General features: G+C 35.9%; 2 protein-coding genes across 2 annotated transcripts; both read right to left on the reverse strand.

Moving 5' to 3' along the window:
- Nucleotides 1–40: 40 nt before the first annotated feature.
- Nucleotides 41–2,272, reverse strand: LOC21396936 (cytochrome b561 and DOMON domain-containing protein At3g07570). Its single transcript, XM_010092446.2, has 4 exons — nt 1,997–2,272; nt 1,461–1,866; nt 445–731; nt 41–353 (listed from the first exon to the last, which is right to left on the reverse strand). The coding sequence occupies exons 1-4, from the start codon at nt 2,168–2,170 to the stop codon at nt 123–125; spliced, it is 1,098 nt and encodes a 365-aa protein (XP_010090748.1). The 5' UTR covers nt 2,171–2,272; the 3' UTR covers nt 41–122.
- Nucleotides 2,273–3,574: 1,302 nt separating this feature from the next.
- LOC21396937 (ribonuclease 2) lies at nt 3,575–8,586 on the reverse strand. The gene is made up of 9 exons (XM_024161911.1): nt 8,274–8,586; nt 7,968–7,996; nt 7,344–7,417; nt 6,995–7,096; nt 6,875–6,878; nt 6,587–6,678; nt 5,985–6,146; nt 4,481–4,577; nt 3,575–3,872 (listed from the first exon to the last, which is right to left on the reverse strand). The coding sequence occupies exons 1-9, from the start codon at nt 8,489–8,491 to the stop codon at nt 3,799–3,801; spliced, it is 852 nt and encodes a 283-aa protein (XP_024017679.1). The 5' UTR covers nt 8,492–8,586; the 3' UTR covers nt 3,575–3,798.
- Nucleotides 8,587–17,808: the final 9,222 nt, after the last annotated feature.

A 17,808-nucleotide genomic window follows, 5' to 3' on the forward strand; every position in this document is an offset into this window, starting at 1 on the left:
GCTTCTAGAAACAATCAAAATAAGGTACCATTTCTTTTGGAAAAAAAAATCCAATTATAGAAACCAAATTTAACACATACCACACAGAAATGTAGTAAAGTAGTAAAGAAGAAAAAATGACCTTAGTTTCTAACCCACATTCTATACTCTAAAACAGCAGAAGTAACAAACAAGATGCAGAGAACAACAGCATAACCAGCAGTCCATCCCGTCCCGCCATCACCCAAATGGATTCCATAGAAAACATTTGCTATTGCAAAAACAAGTAGAGTCCTCCCCACGCCGTAATGGTACCAATTCCAGTACTTCCGAATTTTAGACGTTGTATTTGGCCGCGCCAAAAGAGCCATCGCCTGTAAAACAAACGGACGTCGGTGAAAGCTATTTAACTTTTTGAAGTTTGTAGACTGGTGGAGTTTCTTCCAAGACAAAATCTTTTGTTACCTGGAGGCAGCCGAGCACAAGAATGAAGATGCCGAGACCTTTGTGGGTAGAGACATCAGCGTCGATACGATTTTCCAAGAGAAATCCGCACAAGACTCCGATTACTCCGAGCAAAAACCCGAATGACTGAATGCCCATATGAACGTAGAACCAAAGAGGATCCCACTGCCTGCAGTAACGAGCAACTATCGATCCAATTACCATTAGGATTCCCCATCCTAGCGTGTTCAGTAATCCATGGCTTTTCCTAAGTCTTTCATGTGGTTTTTTCTGTGATGCGCTTTGACCTGTTCCATAAATACAGTAAACAAAAGTTGTTTGAACTCATCAAGCTAAAATGCGTGTAGATGGATTTTTAAATGATAAATAAATCTTAATTCTAAAAGTGTTCCCAACATCAATTTCGTTATCTATTCTGATTCCTAACTCGGTCACCCCATTTGATTAATAATAATGAGGTCCATTATTGTTGATTATGATAAAAACCACCATTGACATTCACGCAATTGCTTCCGACTAAACATCAATATTGTTGTTTATATGTTGATAGCTAGCGTTAAAACTCCCCTTCAAGTAACTTTTTCTTTGAAGACAAAAGGTGTGACTGTGAGACCATCAAGATGTCAAAATTTCCTCATTATTAAAATAAATAAACCTTATAATTCAGTAAGAGCTTTTCACGATAAGGTATTCTTACTGAAAACATACAAAAGTATATATACACTATACAGGTATTTTTCAGTATTATCAATATATTATTATTATTATTATTATTATTATTATTATTATTTTGAAGCCACCAAACGCAAAGGCACTGCATCAGCCTAGCGCTAGCGGAAGGTAAAATGGCGCTGTCATGCACCACAAAAAAAAAAAACAAAAAAAAAAAAGAAGAAAAAGTCTAGTTAAGGTGGCATAAAGTATTCAAAAAACCTTTCTCACCATGTTCATTGCACGTTGAATATTTAAAACAGAAAAAGAAGTAGAAAGCAAAAGAAAGTTGATATAGTTCTTACCGGTAAAATAATTTATAGAGGTGGAGACCTTGTTCCGGTGCTCCACCAACCGGTATTCGGGCGCCACCGGCAGAAACCCGCTGGGTCCCACCGAGTACAAAAGCCTCGTCGCCGGCTGGCTCGTCTCCAACTGGAACGCCAAGTACTGACGGTTTGACTGAGACACTATCGAAGGCGAGTTTTGGACGAATATTAAGTTCCCTTGGTCGGGCTCCACGCGGTTCGACGATGTTCCGCCGAGGTAATACTGTTTGATAACTCCGGCGCCGTCGGAGATCCATCCGACGACCGCGCTCGACCCCACCATTCCACCGTCGCTCGAGAACCCTATTGCCACGTACGAGTTCACGTCTCCAGGTGCAGAGAGGACGAAGCTCCATACGCTGGCATTCGTCGTCTGCGCGTACTGCAGAATTTTTAACCAATCACAAATTCACGTCAAATCTTATTATAACCAAATATTATAACAGACGAGACGAAAAAAGCATTTTTACTATTGACAAGTGTTTGTCTTTATAGGTTATAGTACTACTTACTCTAAGGATGAAAACTTGAGCGTCCCAAACTGCGAGGCAGTGAAGGGATGTTGTGTCGAAGGAGACAAGACCGTTGAGGTTCAGATTGGAGCTGCACGAGTCTGTTTGTGAAGTCACTAGAGCTGAAAGAGCAAGGCTTGAGATGGTCATGAAGATGATGAAACTGGTCTTCATCTCTCTCTCTCTCTCTCTTTCTCTCTCTCTCTTCTGGTCTAAAACAGGGAAAGTAGTGGGGCGATTCTTCCTTGGATGGTTTGAAACAGGACAAGTAGTGGGTGATCATTCCCGCATAGCTTATCTGGAATAAGTTGACAATAATTTTCGTTTTTATAATTTAATTCGTAAAAGTAATGCATCCATTCATTTTAATAAGAAAAAATGAATCTTATGCATTGACGAAAAGGATGTAGTCATATAACACAACAGATGACGCATGTGACTGTGAGGGAAGATTAGGTGAGAACCTATAGCTTTTCTCCAAAGTATTCGTTTGTGACGTGGTAAAAGAAAGGGGTTCAAAACTCATGGTATATGCCTCAGTGTAGCAATTACGCCAAGGAAAAACAAAAGGTTAAAAGAATTGCATATGTTTAATATGTATATATATGTACACACATACACGCACACATTTAATCAGCACCAAGCATGACATTCTTTAAAATAATGATTATACAAATTGTTGGAGAAAAAGAGAGAGAAGAAATGAAAAGAGAGAGAGAGACAAAAAAGAAAATAACAGAGGCAAGAAAAAAAAAGTGAAAAAGAAAACAATGCGAAACGTTTCGCACATTTATACAACTAATTTCGGCTTTAATTATGCAAATCATTTCACAAATTTATATAATAATTAAAACACATTCCGCTTTATTTGTGTATGATATATGATATAAATACGGATATACATACATGTATGTACATAGTTAATTGGAAAGGAATAGAAATGGCAAACCATGATTTGTAATTGTACCAAACAAGACATAAAATTGGTCCGCCTATACAGATGAGAATTGAGCACAAAAGTTTATGTTTGGTCTAACAGGTCATGATTTGAAGCAAAGCCAACGCAAACTAAGCGAGTGCCATGCGTCTAATGAAACCTGCTTTGCGTAGACCTACCGTTTGTCTTTTTTTTTTTTTTTTTTCATTTTCATATGTTTTTTTTTTTACTTCAAGATTTCTATAGAGAGACCATAACATAATGATCATTAGCTAGAGATGTGAGATGAGAGCCTCTTTATTGGGAAGAATCTTTGGAACAAGTGCACCAAAATGCCGATTGATTAAAGCCAAGCGATAGTGGAGATGATAAAAGTAAAAAGTTCCATATGCCATCTGTAATTATCATGCTAATTTTCGAGTCATCTCTTGCTATTGAGTGGTGAGTGCTTGTGCATCCATTTTCCCTTGAAATTTTTAATCTCACCAATTACAGATAAAACTCTGCAGTCAATTATTCTAAGATTGTCATCAGAACTTACCTGTTCCACTGAAAACTACTTTCACGGCTGCGGAGGAAAAAAAAAAAAAAAAAAAAAAAAAAAAAAAAAAATGCATTACCTTCTCGATAATGAGACAAAAATAGGAAGGGAAAAGTAGTGTCTTAGCAGATGACTGGGGAAATTTTCACTTTGTTTTCGTACTAGAGAGAGAGAGAGGAAACTAATGGAACATTATTGTACAACAATTTACAACTTCCACGATGTCTGAATTTATGAAACGTTTTGGAATAAAAGTACATTGCGGAGGTTCTTAATTCGACTTATAATCACGTGGATTGTAAACAAGTTTTGAGCTTTTCCTATTTACATGCTACCAAATTCTTCAATAGCTTCTTCTGCGGTAACCCATGGAACTGTAGTTTCAAGCCGGTCAACCCCTGAATATACAAAATGAAATAGAGGGTAATTAAATTCAACTAGGCAGTGATCGTAATAGATTTTACGAAACACATATATGATGATTTACTCATTCACTTTCGCACTTCCGTCTGTAACAAGGCCTCAATTCAATTTAGTATTCCCCAAAAAAAGTGCTTATAAGCACCGGTGCTAAGCACCGTCAATAATAAAAGGTGGGCCCCACCTATAGACACCTATGAGCCCCATGTTATGAGACCCACACGTTACTAGTGGTGGTGCAGCCTTGCCGGTGCCAAATAGTATTGTTCTAACTAAAATTTCACTTTGAAACACCAAAAAATTCTCTTGTATTGAGTTGGAAGATAAGATATTAGTCAAATATCACATGAACGCGTCACAGGGAACATATCTCATCTACACTAAAAAGGACCAAAATATAAGAGTCAAAAACCGCAAACACACTTGGAACTGGAATAACTTCTTTACAAGCAAACATATCTCGTGATATGGGCACATAATGAACGCATACAAATAAATTAAAAACAAAAGATTTAAGAAATAAATAACTAGAAGTTGCTTTATGAGTGAATCTACATTCAGGTAACAACAGCATAAAGGAACTTACCGGACGAAACATATGTTGGTAAGCTGACATAATTAGGACATGAACTTGAAGAACCCCTACCCTTTTGACTGGTTGATTTGATCAGACAGTCCCGAGGCTACAGAAATATTCAAACATTCAGAATACGCAAGGGAAACTTTCATATATGGGAAACAAGAGCACATGACTACACCATGAACCAAACTGGACCAAGGGTTTTCACTGAAAATCCCCTAAATGAAGACATTGAGCATGCACGGATGGAACTCAATGAGTATTTCCATTATTGAATTTGACGCTGCAAATACCCAAGACATAATACATTGATAATTTAAGGAGCAACCACGAACATCAGTCTGGCTTTTTGGCATCTACAAGCAATTACTGATATTGATTCTTAATTGGCTTATCTTTTATTATAACCTTTGGGTAGAACTCATCCCCAAAAGTTAGCTTGTAGGGAGATGGTGCCCAAGTGGTTATAAACCCACATGCTAAGCCCATACTTTAGCAATGTGGGACTCAACTAGGATCCTAATATACCACCACGCTTCCGACACCGACGTCCACGGCGGCCCACTCTGGCCTTTCCAGGTCGCCCCTCTCCAGGTCGTTCCTTCCGCAACGTGGGCCTGAGGTGGGGCGTGCTCTGATACCAATTGTTATAACACTTGGGTAGAACTCATCCCCAAAAGCTAACTTGTAGGGAGAGGGTGCCCAAGTGGTTATAAACCCACATGCTAAGCCCATATTTTAGCAATGTGGGCTCAACTAGGATCCTAACATACCACCACGCTTCCGATACCGAAGTCCACGGTGGCCCACTTTGGATGGCCCACTTTGGCCTTTCCAGGTCGCCCCTTCCGCAACGTGGGCCTGAGGTGGGACGTGCTCTGATACCAATTGTTATAACCCTTGGGTAGAACTCATCCCCAAAAGCTAGCTTGTAGGGAGATGGTGCTCAAGTGGTCATAAACTCACATGCTAAGCCCATACTTTAGCAATGTGGGACTTAATCAGGATCCTAACATACCACCACGCTTCCGACATCGACGTCCACGACGGCCCACGTCGGTGTCAGAAGCGTGGTGGTATGTTAGGATCCTAGTTGAGTCCCACATTGCTAAAATATGGGCTTAGCATGTGAGTTTATAACCACTTGGGCACCCTCTCCCTACAAGCTAGCTTTTGGGGATGAGTTCTACCCAATGGTTGTAACAATTGGTATTAGAGCACGCCCCACCTTAGGCCCACGTTGCGGAAGGGGCTACCTAGGGAGGGGCGACCTGGAAAGGCCAGAGTGGGCCATCCAGAGTGGGCCGCCGTGGACGTCGGTATCGGAAGCGTGGTGGTATGTTAGGATCCTGGTTGAGTCCCACATTTCTAAAGTATGGGCTTAGCATGTGGGTTTATAACCACTTGGACACCCTCTCCCTACAAGCTAGCTTTTGGGGATGAGTTCTACCCAAGGGTTATAACATCTTTGTCCACAATTGATCTGGAATGAATCACATATAGGAGTTACCTTAAAATCCTTGTAGAAGCAAAGCTGGAGTTCCTCTATAGCTCCATTCTTGCAAGCCAACGACGGGGTTGCGTGAAAAGCATTCTGAATGGCAGAAACAATGCCTCCAAGAGGATATTTTTCAGTGTTTGACGGTACATATCCTTCCTCACTAAGGACTTTCTGGGCAGTGTTAAACAAATACATAAATGATATGCATAAACTAAATATACGCGAATAAAGAAATTAAACAGCTTTACGTGAATAAACAATTAAATTTTTAAACAAACTTATATGGATGACCAGGAAAAAAAAAAAAGCAAAAACTAATGTTTTTTATAATACAACAATAGAAGATCTCAGAATGTAGACTGGTCAACATTTAAGTGGTGAACTAGACAGCCATTATTCATGGATGAGTTGGAAACAAAAAATATTGTACCTCAACGAGTTAAAAGCATAGTTTGGAACTAACTAAAGGTAAACTAATAACTTGCTGCAAAAAAAGTTCTGTAACTGAAGAGTGAAGGGATTGGATCGACCTAAAGATTCAAATAAACAAATCTTTGAATGAAGAGTGAAGGGATTGATTGACATAAAGATTCGATTTCTTGAAGACTTACTGTGACATTGTATTTGAGATAAACATTAAGGGCCGTTACAAAGTAACTGTATTCATCATGAACAACTGGAGATGAGCAAGTCCCATGCTTTTCTGCACATAACAATGCAAAAATAAGAAAAAAAAAAAAGCAATATTTTAGACAACCACGGTAAAGAATCAGAATTCAGAAAAGACACGGCACCTCAGCAACCTACAATAAGTCCAAGTATTCTATAGAGAAAAAAAAAAAAAAAACATCCGCATAATATTACATCATTAAGTTGAGAAAAAAGATGGAGACAATTACCCCACTGCCAATGTAATAGCATCCAGTTCAGCCATTATAGAAAGATAAGAAGAACAAACGTAAGTTCTGTGAAAGGACACTAAAAATTAGGCCAAATATAAGTTAACAAAAAATAGCCACCTCATGAGCCCAAAATGATCCTTTACTACCATGGCAGGCTCTTGGCTTTCCACAACTTAAAGATGGCCAATACTTCTCTAGAGCATCAAGCAATGTTGAGATCTACAAAATCAACATCAGAACACTGGTATTGAAAGAGAGTTACGCTTCTCTGCAGAAAGCACATTTTATTCAAGGTAGGGGAAGTGCCTTTAGGGAGCATTGCACGGCATGTGTTGATACGAGAACTTTCTATACGGTTAATCAATTACCTTTGCTCTTTAAAGATATTGTTTTTTAGTCCTATCCAGGAGCTATTTTCTCATATAATGGCCCCAAAAGAACAGTAATGCAAATTGCGAGCACATACCTCTTTCTCATTAAAACTCTCCCGCGTGCAGCAGGCTGGCCATGTTCCGTCATTGTAGTCAGGCCACAACCCATCTGTCATACAAGTTAAAGAAAAACAGATTATGCGCCATACCGTATTTGGAGATTATATATCATAAGGTCAAGTTACCATTACAAATAAATATATATACATATACATATATAGCGGAAACACGATCATGAGTCACTGATGAATTTTGAAAAAAAATTTCCCTGACATGAATCCACACATCGGGATGTTTTTCTGTTAATAACAAGCTTGGTGTTTTGACATGTAATTATGTACTTTCTGGGACCAATCTAAAAAGGCTCTTCAAAAGAATAAGGTGACGTTTAATTTATAGGATCAAAACCATAATTTATGATTCTGATTTTTAAAATTTAAATTTTTTATGAGAGAAAAACATTATAGCGGAATCAAGAACTATGAGCCTAAACCAAGGCAGAATCCTTAAAACAAACATCTCTAAAGTATTTATCAAGAAAAAGTTTAGTGTGTTGTACGTTCCTTTTTCTCAAACAAATTTTCTCCTGTTTCAGATTTCTTAAAAGACAAAAATAAATAAACAAATAAATAAAAAGGCACAGGCAACCATATACTTACGGATTGTAAACTCACTTGGAGCATTTGCTCTGAAAAAGAGGGAAACAAAAATGAATAAACATATGATAAAATCACGTTTTCAGAAAGAAAAAAAATTAAATTATCACAACTTTATGCCTCCAAGTCCATCAAAAATTTCATAACCTCTTCATTAACAAAATCGATAGTTTTCAACTTGAATTCAATCCATTTCATCTAAAATAAGCTGGATAACAATTAACATCAAACAAACGGATGAATTCAATCCGTTTCGTCTAAAGTAATATTTCAATTAGAAGAAAGAGAGAGAGGGAAAGAATTTAGAACCCTCGACAGCAAGCATTGGAAGAACAGCAATCGCGGGTGTGGCGACAGTAGGTGGGAGGCCATTGGAGCGCCAAAGCGAAGTAATCGAACTCTCTCTGGCCTTTCACTTCCATGATTCCTATTCGATCTCCGATTCCGTTTGCCTTAATAATACCACAAGAAGCCACTGCTAAGATCGTTAAGCAAGCCAGTTTGACGGAGAGAAGACGAAAAGCCATGGGAGACAAGAGATAACTGATAAGATGATGGTTATGGCACTTCCGACTTCCCTCGTAACCTCCGATCTTCTCTTTGGTATGCTCGAGACACGATTTACGCCTTATATACTTCTTTACAAAATATATATAAAAATAAATGTATATGTTTTTTTTATTTTAATTTTGATTTTATTTTATTTTATATATATAATAAATGTATATGTTTTTTAATTTTAATTTTGATTTATTATTATTATTATTTTTTTTTTTTTGGAAGGAGATCAGAATGCTATATGCGCCGGAGAACGAGAACCGGAATATACTTTCGTGTTTTACGCATAATTATCGCTTAAAAAAGATTTGGTCAGATTTCTCAAAGAGGAAATGGATTTTCGGCGGCCTAAATCAATAATAAATATAATAATGGCTTTCTTTTTTTGGTATTAGGTAGAAACGAAAAAAGATTCTCAAAATAAATTAAGAAAAAAACTAAACTGGAAAAAAGAATAATAATGATAAGTTTGATGGGGCAGTGGCGAATATTCTTTACGTTGGAAGAGCATGTTTGACCACTTTTAGAATCTTTTTTCGTTTACGACATGTCATTTCAATACATCAAATTTATACGACATTGTTTTCTCCACTTACAAATAAAAATGATAGGTCGTTTCTCCTGTAGGAGTTTTGCTGTCATTCGGGGGGACAGAAACCGACAAGGACGAATGGAGTTGCGGTGAATAATCATTTTTTCCCGGCGAGTAAGAAGAGTAATGTAACGCTTGATAAATCGGTTGCGGATATTCTTTTGGTTGAAAACAGCGTTCGTCGTTTGGCTTCAACATGTCGTTTTTCCTTTAAGAGTTTATTTTTATTCAAGAAAAATGAAATGTCGTTCATGCTGTAAGTTGCAATCGTCTGTCGATTTCTTTTCAACCATATGTCCCTCACCAAACATGCTGTCGTTTAAGCTGGAAAATAGACACTGTTTGTCTCTCAAAGATTTTTGCCATTGTTTTTTCATTTTTTTTTTAATTTTTTGCTGAAATTCTGCCATCGTTTAAGCTGGAAAAGATGTACCGTTTGCTGTCTATACGCTTTTTGTTGTCGTTTTGGTAGAAACGGCATATTGTTTGTGAGTCAAATAAACGATATGTTGTTTTGCTTCTATACCAAATTTATTGCTTTGTTTTTAACCTTTTATTTTCACAAATGACGTGTCGTTTATTCTCAGGTATTTATGCGTTTTTTATAGTAAGAACAATATGCTCGTATTTCCGACTTCTTTGTCGTTTATATGAAAGCAAGTTTATAAAAATAATTATGGTATGTTCTTTTAGAGTTTTAGAGTGTGACTTGAGTGTAATTTTTTAATTGAATTTGAGTTGAAGTTGTAACTTGAGTTTGTATTTGATTGTGTACATTTGAGTTATGGTTTGAGATAAGAATCTTTTTTTGAGTTTGTATTTGAGTGAGTCAAAACTTAAATTTGTATTTAGATAGTATTTTAATAAAAACTCAATGGTGATAAAAAATTTTAATAGGGTATATGAGTTGTGTTTTATTTGTCTTTTCGTTGTCAACGCATAGAAAAAAGTTATAGAATTTTTAAGAATAGAAAAAATATTGTTCATTAATTTGAGTTCGAGTTTATGAACTCGAGTTGAAATGGACATTTGAACTCGAGTTTTAGTCCCAAACTCGAGTTCAAACTCAAGTTCAAACTTAAAAGAACATGAACTTGAATAAAGTTGAAACTCGAGTTGCATTTTTTTGAGTTTTTTAGACAGTCGAACACACCCTTAGTAACTAAAATATTACAAAAATACTTAGATTAAATGTGAAATTTTCAAATCAATAACAAACATGATGAAAGATTGGCAAGAGGGCACCGTCCGAGATTGTGTCCCCTGTCACGGCGATCCATCCTAGAGGGAGATCTCGCCACTGTGGCCACCAAACGACGATATCTTGCCTAACGTCTCTTGCATGACCACATCGAACCACGAAAACTTAGCGAAGATTTGACAACATTTTAGATAAGGAAGGTTTAAATCTCCGCCGATATATTGTAGCAAGGGGATGACAATGGGTTGGTACTGTTTTGAAGGAATTGAGATCTATAGGACATTTGGTTGAAGGATTCGTCTCTTTTTCTGAATCATAATTCTTAATTTTTTACAATATTTTTCTCTCATAAAAAATTAAATTTTAAAAATCAGACTTATAAATTATAGTTATGAACCTGTGCACCAGACGTCCCAGACGTCCCACTAGTGGTAGGAGTATGGCAGCGAGGCAAGAGATCTCAACGCACGAGTAGGGCAAGACATCTCCCCTCCCCGTTGAGATCTATGGTAGCGACAAGAAAAGAGAGAAATTAACGAGAGGAATAAATATGTAGGATTACATTGAAAACTCTAAAGAATTAAATGTTTTCATTATTAAAATAATTTTTTTTTCTTTTTTACATATTATCTCACGTATATAATATGCATTGGCATACTAGCTCACAAGTGGCATTCCTCTAGCTCATATGGCTCTTACACCATATTATGATTCTAACTTCATCAGGCATCTTAGGACATTGCATTGTTACCGAAATGTGATAATCCATGTACGTATTATAATATATATATATATATATATTTTTTTTCGATCGAATAATATTTAACCTAACATTAATTAATTTTTACCCATATTCTATTTCAACTCTAAGCGAACAAGTATTTTTTGTTGGAGTTTAATCCGCAGACAAAAAATATATATTACGAATTCAGGCTTTTAGTTGGCATTTAATTACAAGGATAAAATCATTTTTTTTAAAGAATACTGCTTTTTTTTTTTTAAGAATACCACCTCAAATAAGACTCATGTTATTAAAGAACAAAAATTAAAAGATAAAGCTACAACCATTACAAAATCAAGTAAATTTATAAAATAATAAATATATAATTTCTATATACATAGTACTCTAAAAAATTAGGACAATAAAACCGTAACAAAAGCAGTATGATTTATTGCTCAGCTTTACAATGTACAAGGTTACATTTATATAGAATCTAAATGAAAGGGAAAAGACAGGGCTAGTTGTACAAGGACAAGAATGCTAGTTGTACAAGGACAAGTGTAACCTATATATTTGAGGGCCTAAGAATGTTGCTGACAGTTATAATACACTAATGATTATTGTTATGATTTTATTAGTTGGCATATTTTGAAATTAGGTTGTACAAAATTTAAAAACAATGTTAAGTTTATGATTGATACAATCAGATTTTGTGACAATTTTATTCTACTAATTGCTTCGAATTTAGAAAGTTTTTGGAAATAGAAAGTAGAATTGGGCAAGTTTATTTCAGAGTCATTTGTGAAGATATTTGTAAAGATTTGAGGAGATATGATTGTTGCACAAAATCATGGAACTTTGATTTGAGATTGAAAGATTGATCCGCTTATGGAATAATATATAATGCCAAGAGGTGGATGTTACGTAAATCAAGTGAAAATTCGGATTGAATTAAACGAGTTGTTTAAAATTAATATTATGGTTTGATTGAGATCAAATCGGTTTTGGGTGTGGGATTTGAGATTATGGTGAGCACATGCACGTGAAGGAGTTGAGATAATGTGGAGATTATTTTGGAGAGTACTCTTGCTATATATTCGTTTGTGTGTGTACGTGAAGGTGTGGCTTGGAAGAGAAAAAGTTGACTTGTGTCTTTTATGGTTTTAAAAGCAATTCAAGGCCATATTATGTGGCATGGTTTTTAGAGATATATTTTTCAGAAAAAGTATGTGAGAGTGAGCTTTGAATGAAATATTTTACAACAAAAAGCTGTTTTGATGTTTTTTAAGAGAAAATAGAAAAATGTGGTTCTTTAGGAGGATGACGTATTGCTTTCAGGAGAAAGCCTTCAAAGACAAGTGGTGCTCGCTGGATAAGGCCTCTAAGAAGATTCTACACAGCGGTGACAACATAAAGGAAGGAGTCTTTGTGTATAAGTCTAATTGGTGTTTGTAATCCTTTGAGCTTAGTGGATTGTTCACTGTTTAGGCGTGGCCCCGCAGATGTAGGTGTGCGCATCGAACTGTGATATCAATTTTTTGTGTCTTTTATATTTATGTTAATTTTTCTGCATTTATAATTTGTTGCTGCTGAATTAAAGAAAAAATATATCTATCTACATGTATCTGTCATCAGTGTTACAACACTGTGACACCCGGTTAAAAAACAGACATTTCAATGACAATGGATAAGATCCTATAACGAAAATATTCTTAGCGGCTGGAGAATTGCCAGATGAGCCAAAAGGACAAAAGGCTCTTAGCTTGGGCACCACTGAAATGAAACGCAAGGCATGAGTGTCGTTTTGGTCTCATCTTCTAACATTCTCTCCCAATTCGACAGCCTGTGAAGATGTGATCCCCAACTTGCTTCTCAAGTAACTGAAGAATCTTGCTGATAGAGCTTTTGCGAGAATGTATGCTTTTTTCTCTATTGCTGGAACATGATGTACAACAATTGTTTTGTTTAAAACTTTGTCTCGAAGGAAGTATAAGTCAAACTCGATATGCTTAGTTTTGGAATGTAACACAGGATTGGCTGATAGTGAGACTGTGCTCAAATTGTCTACCTAGATAATCGGAGATATGTTCGAGTGAATCTGTAATTCCTTTAGAAGTGACATTAACCACAGGACTTCTAATGTAGCACTTGCCAAGCTTCTATATTCTGCTTCTGTGCTTGACCTGGAAATTGTGGTTTGCTTCTTTGAACACCAAGTTATCAGATTGTTTCCCAAATAAACGCAAAAACCAAATGTTGATCGTCGATCATCTGGACCCGTGGCCCAATCGGAGTCAGAGTAACTTGTGAGATTAAGCTGATTTGACCTTGAAAGCTTCAGCCCATATGTGATTGTTCCTTTAAGATAGCGCAATATTCGTTTTACTGCCTTCCAGTGCAAGTTTAATGGAGATTGCATAAACTGACTGACTCTGCTTACAGAGTATGCAGTGTCTGGTCTGGTAATTGTTGCATGCTGTGTAGACCTTTAACTGTGCTTCTATGTAGTTTACCATCATCAAATGGATCTCCTTCATGAGCAGTAAGCCTCTGGCCCGTGATCATTGGAGTAGGAAGAGAATTGGCATTTTCCATTTGAACCGTCTTCAATATATCTGAAATGTATTTCATCTGAGTTAGAAGAAGACCATCTACAGTTTTTGTTACTTCAATTCCCAGAATGTAGTCTAGTTCACCCAAATACTTTAGAGAGAATGCCTTGTTGGGCAGTTGAATTAGTTTTTGAACTTCACTTTCACTGCTTCCAGTGATAATTATATCGTCCACATATACTAGAATGTAGAGACTAGACTTAGGAGTGATTTTGAGAAAAAGATACTTATCAACCGTTGAAGACGGAAAACCGAGCTTGCAGAGAGTCCCATTTAATCTATCAAACCACACACGCGGGGCCTGCTTAAGGCCGTACAAATCCTTGTGTAATTTGCAGGCCATTGGAGTATTACTAGGAATATCAAATTTGGGAGGTTGGCTCATGTACACATCCTCTTCTAGTGTGCCATTTACAATCAGCCAACTTCCTGTTTTGAGGAGTGGGAACTATTGACCAAGTTCCATTTCTTACAAGAGCCTGAAACTCTTCATTCATTGCTTGTTTCCATTTGGGAGAAAGCAAAGCTTCTTCAAGAGAATTTGGTTCTGACTCCTCAATGACTTCCATATTCCACACCTTAGGTTTTTGAATGCCATCTTTGGCTCTTGTGGTCATTGAATAAGTATTTTCGGCCTGCTTGTCTCTTCTTCGGTATGTACGTTTTATGGCACGAGGAATTGCTGAATCATAGGCAATTTGAATAGGTTCACATGGGACTGACATGTTTGGATTTACTGTATGACTCAGAGAGGAAAGTAGATTATGACTAGATTCTAGGATTGGTGTGTGTGACGTGCGAGAGGGTGGTGAATTTGGGGTGATGTTGATTTGAACAGGTTGAGAGACATGATTATTTGTTTCTGGTGTTTCAGTGAATGACTGATCTGTTTTATTTCTGGTTTGTGGGGGCTAAATTGTAGGAATGACAAGAGCACTACAATTAAGAAATTCTTGATAAAGAACAGGATTAGTTTGATCATTTTTATGACTAAAAGAAAATGATTTTTCATAAAAAATAGTGTCTTGACATGTAAATTCTGCCATTAGGAGCAAGGTACTTATATCCTTTGTACTGAGTGCTATATCTTAAAAAAGTGCAAGGAACAGATATGAACCGCAATTTATGAGCATTATATGGTCTAATATAAGGATAAACAGTACAACCAAAAACCTTGAGTTAAGAGTAATTTAGTTTTACCTTGTAAAAAACCTCATGCCACTTCTGTGCTCGAGAACCTTTGTTGGAAGCCTGTTAATTAGATACACAGCTGAAGAAAACGAATCATCCCAGAATTTTAAGGGCAGATGTGCATGAGATGCTTATTCCAGATATACTCGTGCATTGACATGCTTCCCTTCTTAAGAGTTTGAAGCTGCAACTTATACTGCTATCTTGGCCTGAGGTTGAATGGCAAAAGTTTGTTAGGAAATTATGTTTCCTAATAATAATTATGGACCACCTATTTATAACAATTATATTAACGTTATTTAATTAATTAGACTAATTAAGTGGTCTAATTATGAAGAACTCAAATAATCTCCTAACTAGGTATGGACTAAATGGGTGGATACCTATTATTGACCCAATTAGGTTTAATGGAAGCTTAATAGAACAATATATATAGAAACTTAAGTTATGGACTCCAATACGTTAAATTATTCAGCCGTTTTCCCTTTTCTCCATTTAGAGAGAGAACACTCCTTCAAGAATCTGGTGATTTGACTGAAGAAGACAATAACTCAACATGTTCGTTGTTGAATTTTACTGGAGATTAAGACTGCATCAATGGAGACATGTATTTATTCTAATCTATTTTCTTAATAATTTGGTGTGATAATTCTTAGAATATGAATAAGGATTAAAGTCCAACAAAGTTCTCTCAAGTGTGCTCCAAAGTTCACTCGATGTGTCATTCCCCACCATATTAACAAGAACAACTTCAGTAATGGAGGAGAGAAGCCAAGAGGCCAGCAGTTGGTCTTGCCTCTGCCATAAAATGAAGGCAGGGTCAGTAGGCCCCGGTAACCCATTTAAACCGATGAGAAATTATAAAGGACGTGGGTAGATTCCAAGAAGACAACCCGCTAGGCCATAACCTCGAGCTGCAACCATAAATTGTTTCCTCCAGAGTAGGTAGTTTGTCTCAGTCAAGCGAATGGAAATAGCTTAGTTTTGAGGTTAAATAAGCTGGAATTGCTGCACAACAACAGGGACAATGGGATTTTCTTGTGGCTGTTGGTTTGGTTCATTCTGAGGCTGTTGATTTGGTTCATTTTGAGGAAGGTTTTGGTATCTGGGTTGAGGTTGGCCATTTTTAGAAAGGTTTAGAGCAAAAGCTCTGATACCATGTAAGAAGTAGGAATTCTTTAAAACCTTTAGAATGATTTATTGCTCTGCTTTACAATGTACAACGTTACATTCATGTAGAATCTAAATGAAAAGGAAATGACAGAGGAATGCTAGCTGTACAAGGACACGTGTAGCCTATATATTTGAGGGCCTAGGAATGTTGTGACAGTTATAATACACCAAAACTTAGCAAATTTATCGGCACATCCGATATGTATAAGAAAAATGAAAATTCATTCTCATGGATAAAGAAAGAGTCATACTCCACTCATTACGCGATCTCCAGAGAATATGCAAAGGCTTAAAACTCAAAAGATAAATGATCAAGGAGGATAAAATCATTTTAACATTCTACCTATCTTGGTACTTGTGTTTTTAATATTATTAAAATAATATCTTCACTTTTAAATAAATATTCTTTCGCTATTATGACACTATTTGTGAGACATAAAATATATATTCTACCCTTCCAATTAATTCACAACAAACTAATAATTTTTTAAAAAAATATGAAAATACTTTAAAAAAATTAAGAAATTAAAAATTACAATAAGTTAAAATGTTTTTAGAAAATATTTTTAAAGTCCTTAGTTTATATTTATTTAATAACAAAGGCAGTTTAAACATTGTACTTTTCAAAAATCATTGTGAAGTTACTGAAAGAACATTTTTTTTTTTTAGAGTGAATGTACCATTTAATATTATTAAAAACACATAATATTAACGAGATGTTTTCCTATAACAAGAGTATCAATATAATTTTACTTTTTAATTATATATTTTTACATCCTGAAAAAGAAATACTTTATGACAAACAAAGTTGATAATTTTTTTAGGGAAAATGACAGAATTAGATAAATTAAAATTAGGGCCGGCAATATGGGTCACGTCACGACGACACGACTCGAAAACGACACGAATTTTGCGGGTTAGGGTTGAGAAAAAAGAAGTTCGGGTCAGAATTAGATTGACCTGAAATTGACACGAAAAACACGGGTCAATTTTGGGTTGGACCCGCCTAACCCGAACACGACACGAAACTCGTAAAAACCTAAAAAATACATATATTTTTCATGGCATATTTTAAATTTTATTATAAACTTGTGATATCATGATAGTTATACTCAAAATCTTATACTATTATTTGCTTAATTTCAATGGATGTTATTGTAATTTAGTGTGTTATGAATTTTAAGTTATTTTAAATATGTAAAAAACTAAATAAAAATATACAATTTTCGTGTCAATTTTGGGTTCACGGGTCAATTTCGTGTCACGGGTCATTTTCGAGTCGTGTCGTGTCAACTCGTAAAGTGGTCGTGTCGTGTTTGTGTTGCGGTTTTTAAAAAATTTCGTGTTACGGGTCGTGTTTAGGTTGACTGCAAATTAAAAAAAAAGATCAAAACACGACACGTGACACGAATTGCCACTCTTAATCAAAATGTGTTGAAAGAAAAAATTCTTAAAATGAACTCTTAAAATATGTAGTGAAAAAAAAAATAAAAAAAAAAAGCCTGATTGGCAATGACTAGGCGAGTGTCCGGCGTACGAAACCGGCGACAAATATTTCTGTTTCCCAATTTGGGCTTCGCGAACGGTTGGTGTTGGTTGATGCACTACTACTAGCATAACAAGAATGCTTGGCTATATACCCAATGAAAGAATATGACTTTACAAAGAGCGTGGAATCACACGCATTCATAAAACCCCACACACAGTTAAAAACAAAAATTAATTAAATTAAAAATTAAAAAAACACACAAATAATTATAAAATTATAAAACCCCAGAAAGGAGAGAAAGAGGGAC

The sequence above is a fragment of the Morus notabilis genome, unplaced genomic scaffold, assembly GCF_000414095.1.
Source record: "Morus notabilis unplaced genomic scaffold, ASM41409v2 Scaffold338, whole genome shotgun sequence".
Lineage (NCBI taxonomy): Eukaryota > Viridiplantae > Streptophyta > Magnoliopsida > Rosales > Moraceae > Morus > Morus notabilis.

Bases quoted from the DNA above. Each gene is read 5' to 3' on its own strand.
- LOC21396937 (XM_024161911.1), bottom strand. From the start codon at position 8,491: ATGGCTTTTCGTCTTCTCTCCGTCAAACTGGCTTGCTTAACGATCTTA. The intron at 7,997-8,273 runs GTTCTAAATTCT...CCTCTTTTTCAG, and splicing joins TCCAATGCTTGCTGTCGAGG to AGCAAATGCTCCAAGTGAGT. The intron at 3,873-4,480 runs GTAAGTTCCTTT...TTGTATATTCAG, and splicing joins ACCAACATATGTTTCGTCCG to GGGTTGACCGGCTTGAAACT.
- LOC21396936 (XM_010092446.2), bottom strand. From the start codon at position 2,170: ATGAAGACCAGTTTCATCATCTTCATGACCATCTCAAGCCTTGCTCTT. The intron at 732-1,460 runs GTAAGAACTATA...TTTATGGAACAG, and splicing joins CTCTATAAATTATTTTACCG to GTCAAAGCGCATCACAGAAA. The intron at 354-444 runs GTAACAAAAGAT...TTTGTTTTACAG, and splicing joins TTGTGCTCGGCTGCCTCCAG to GCGATGGCTCTTTTGGCGCG.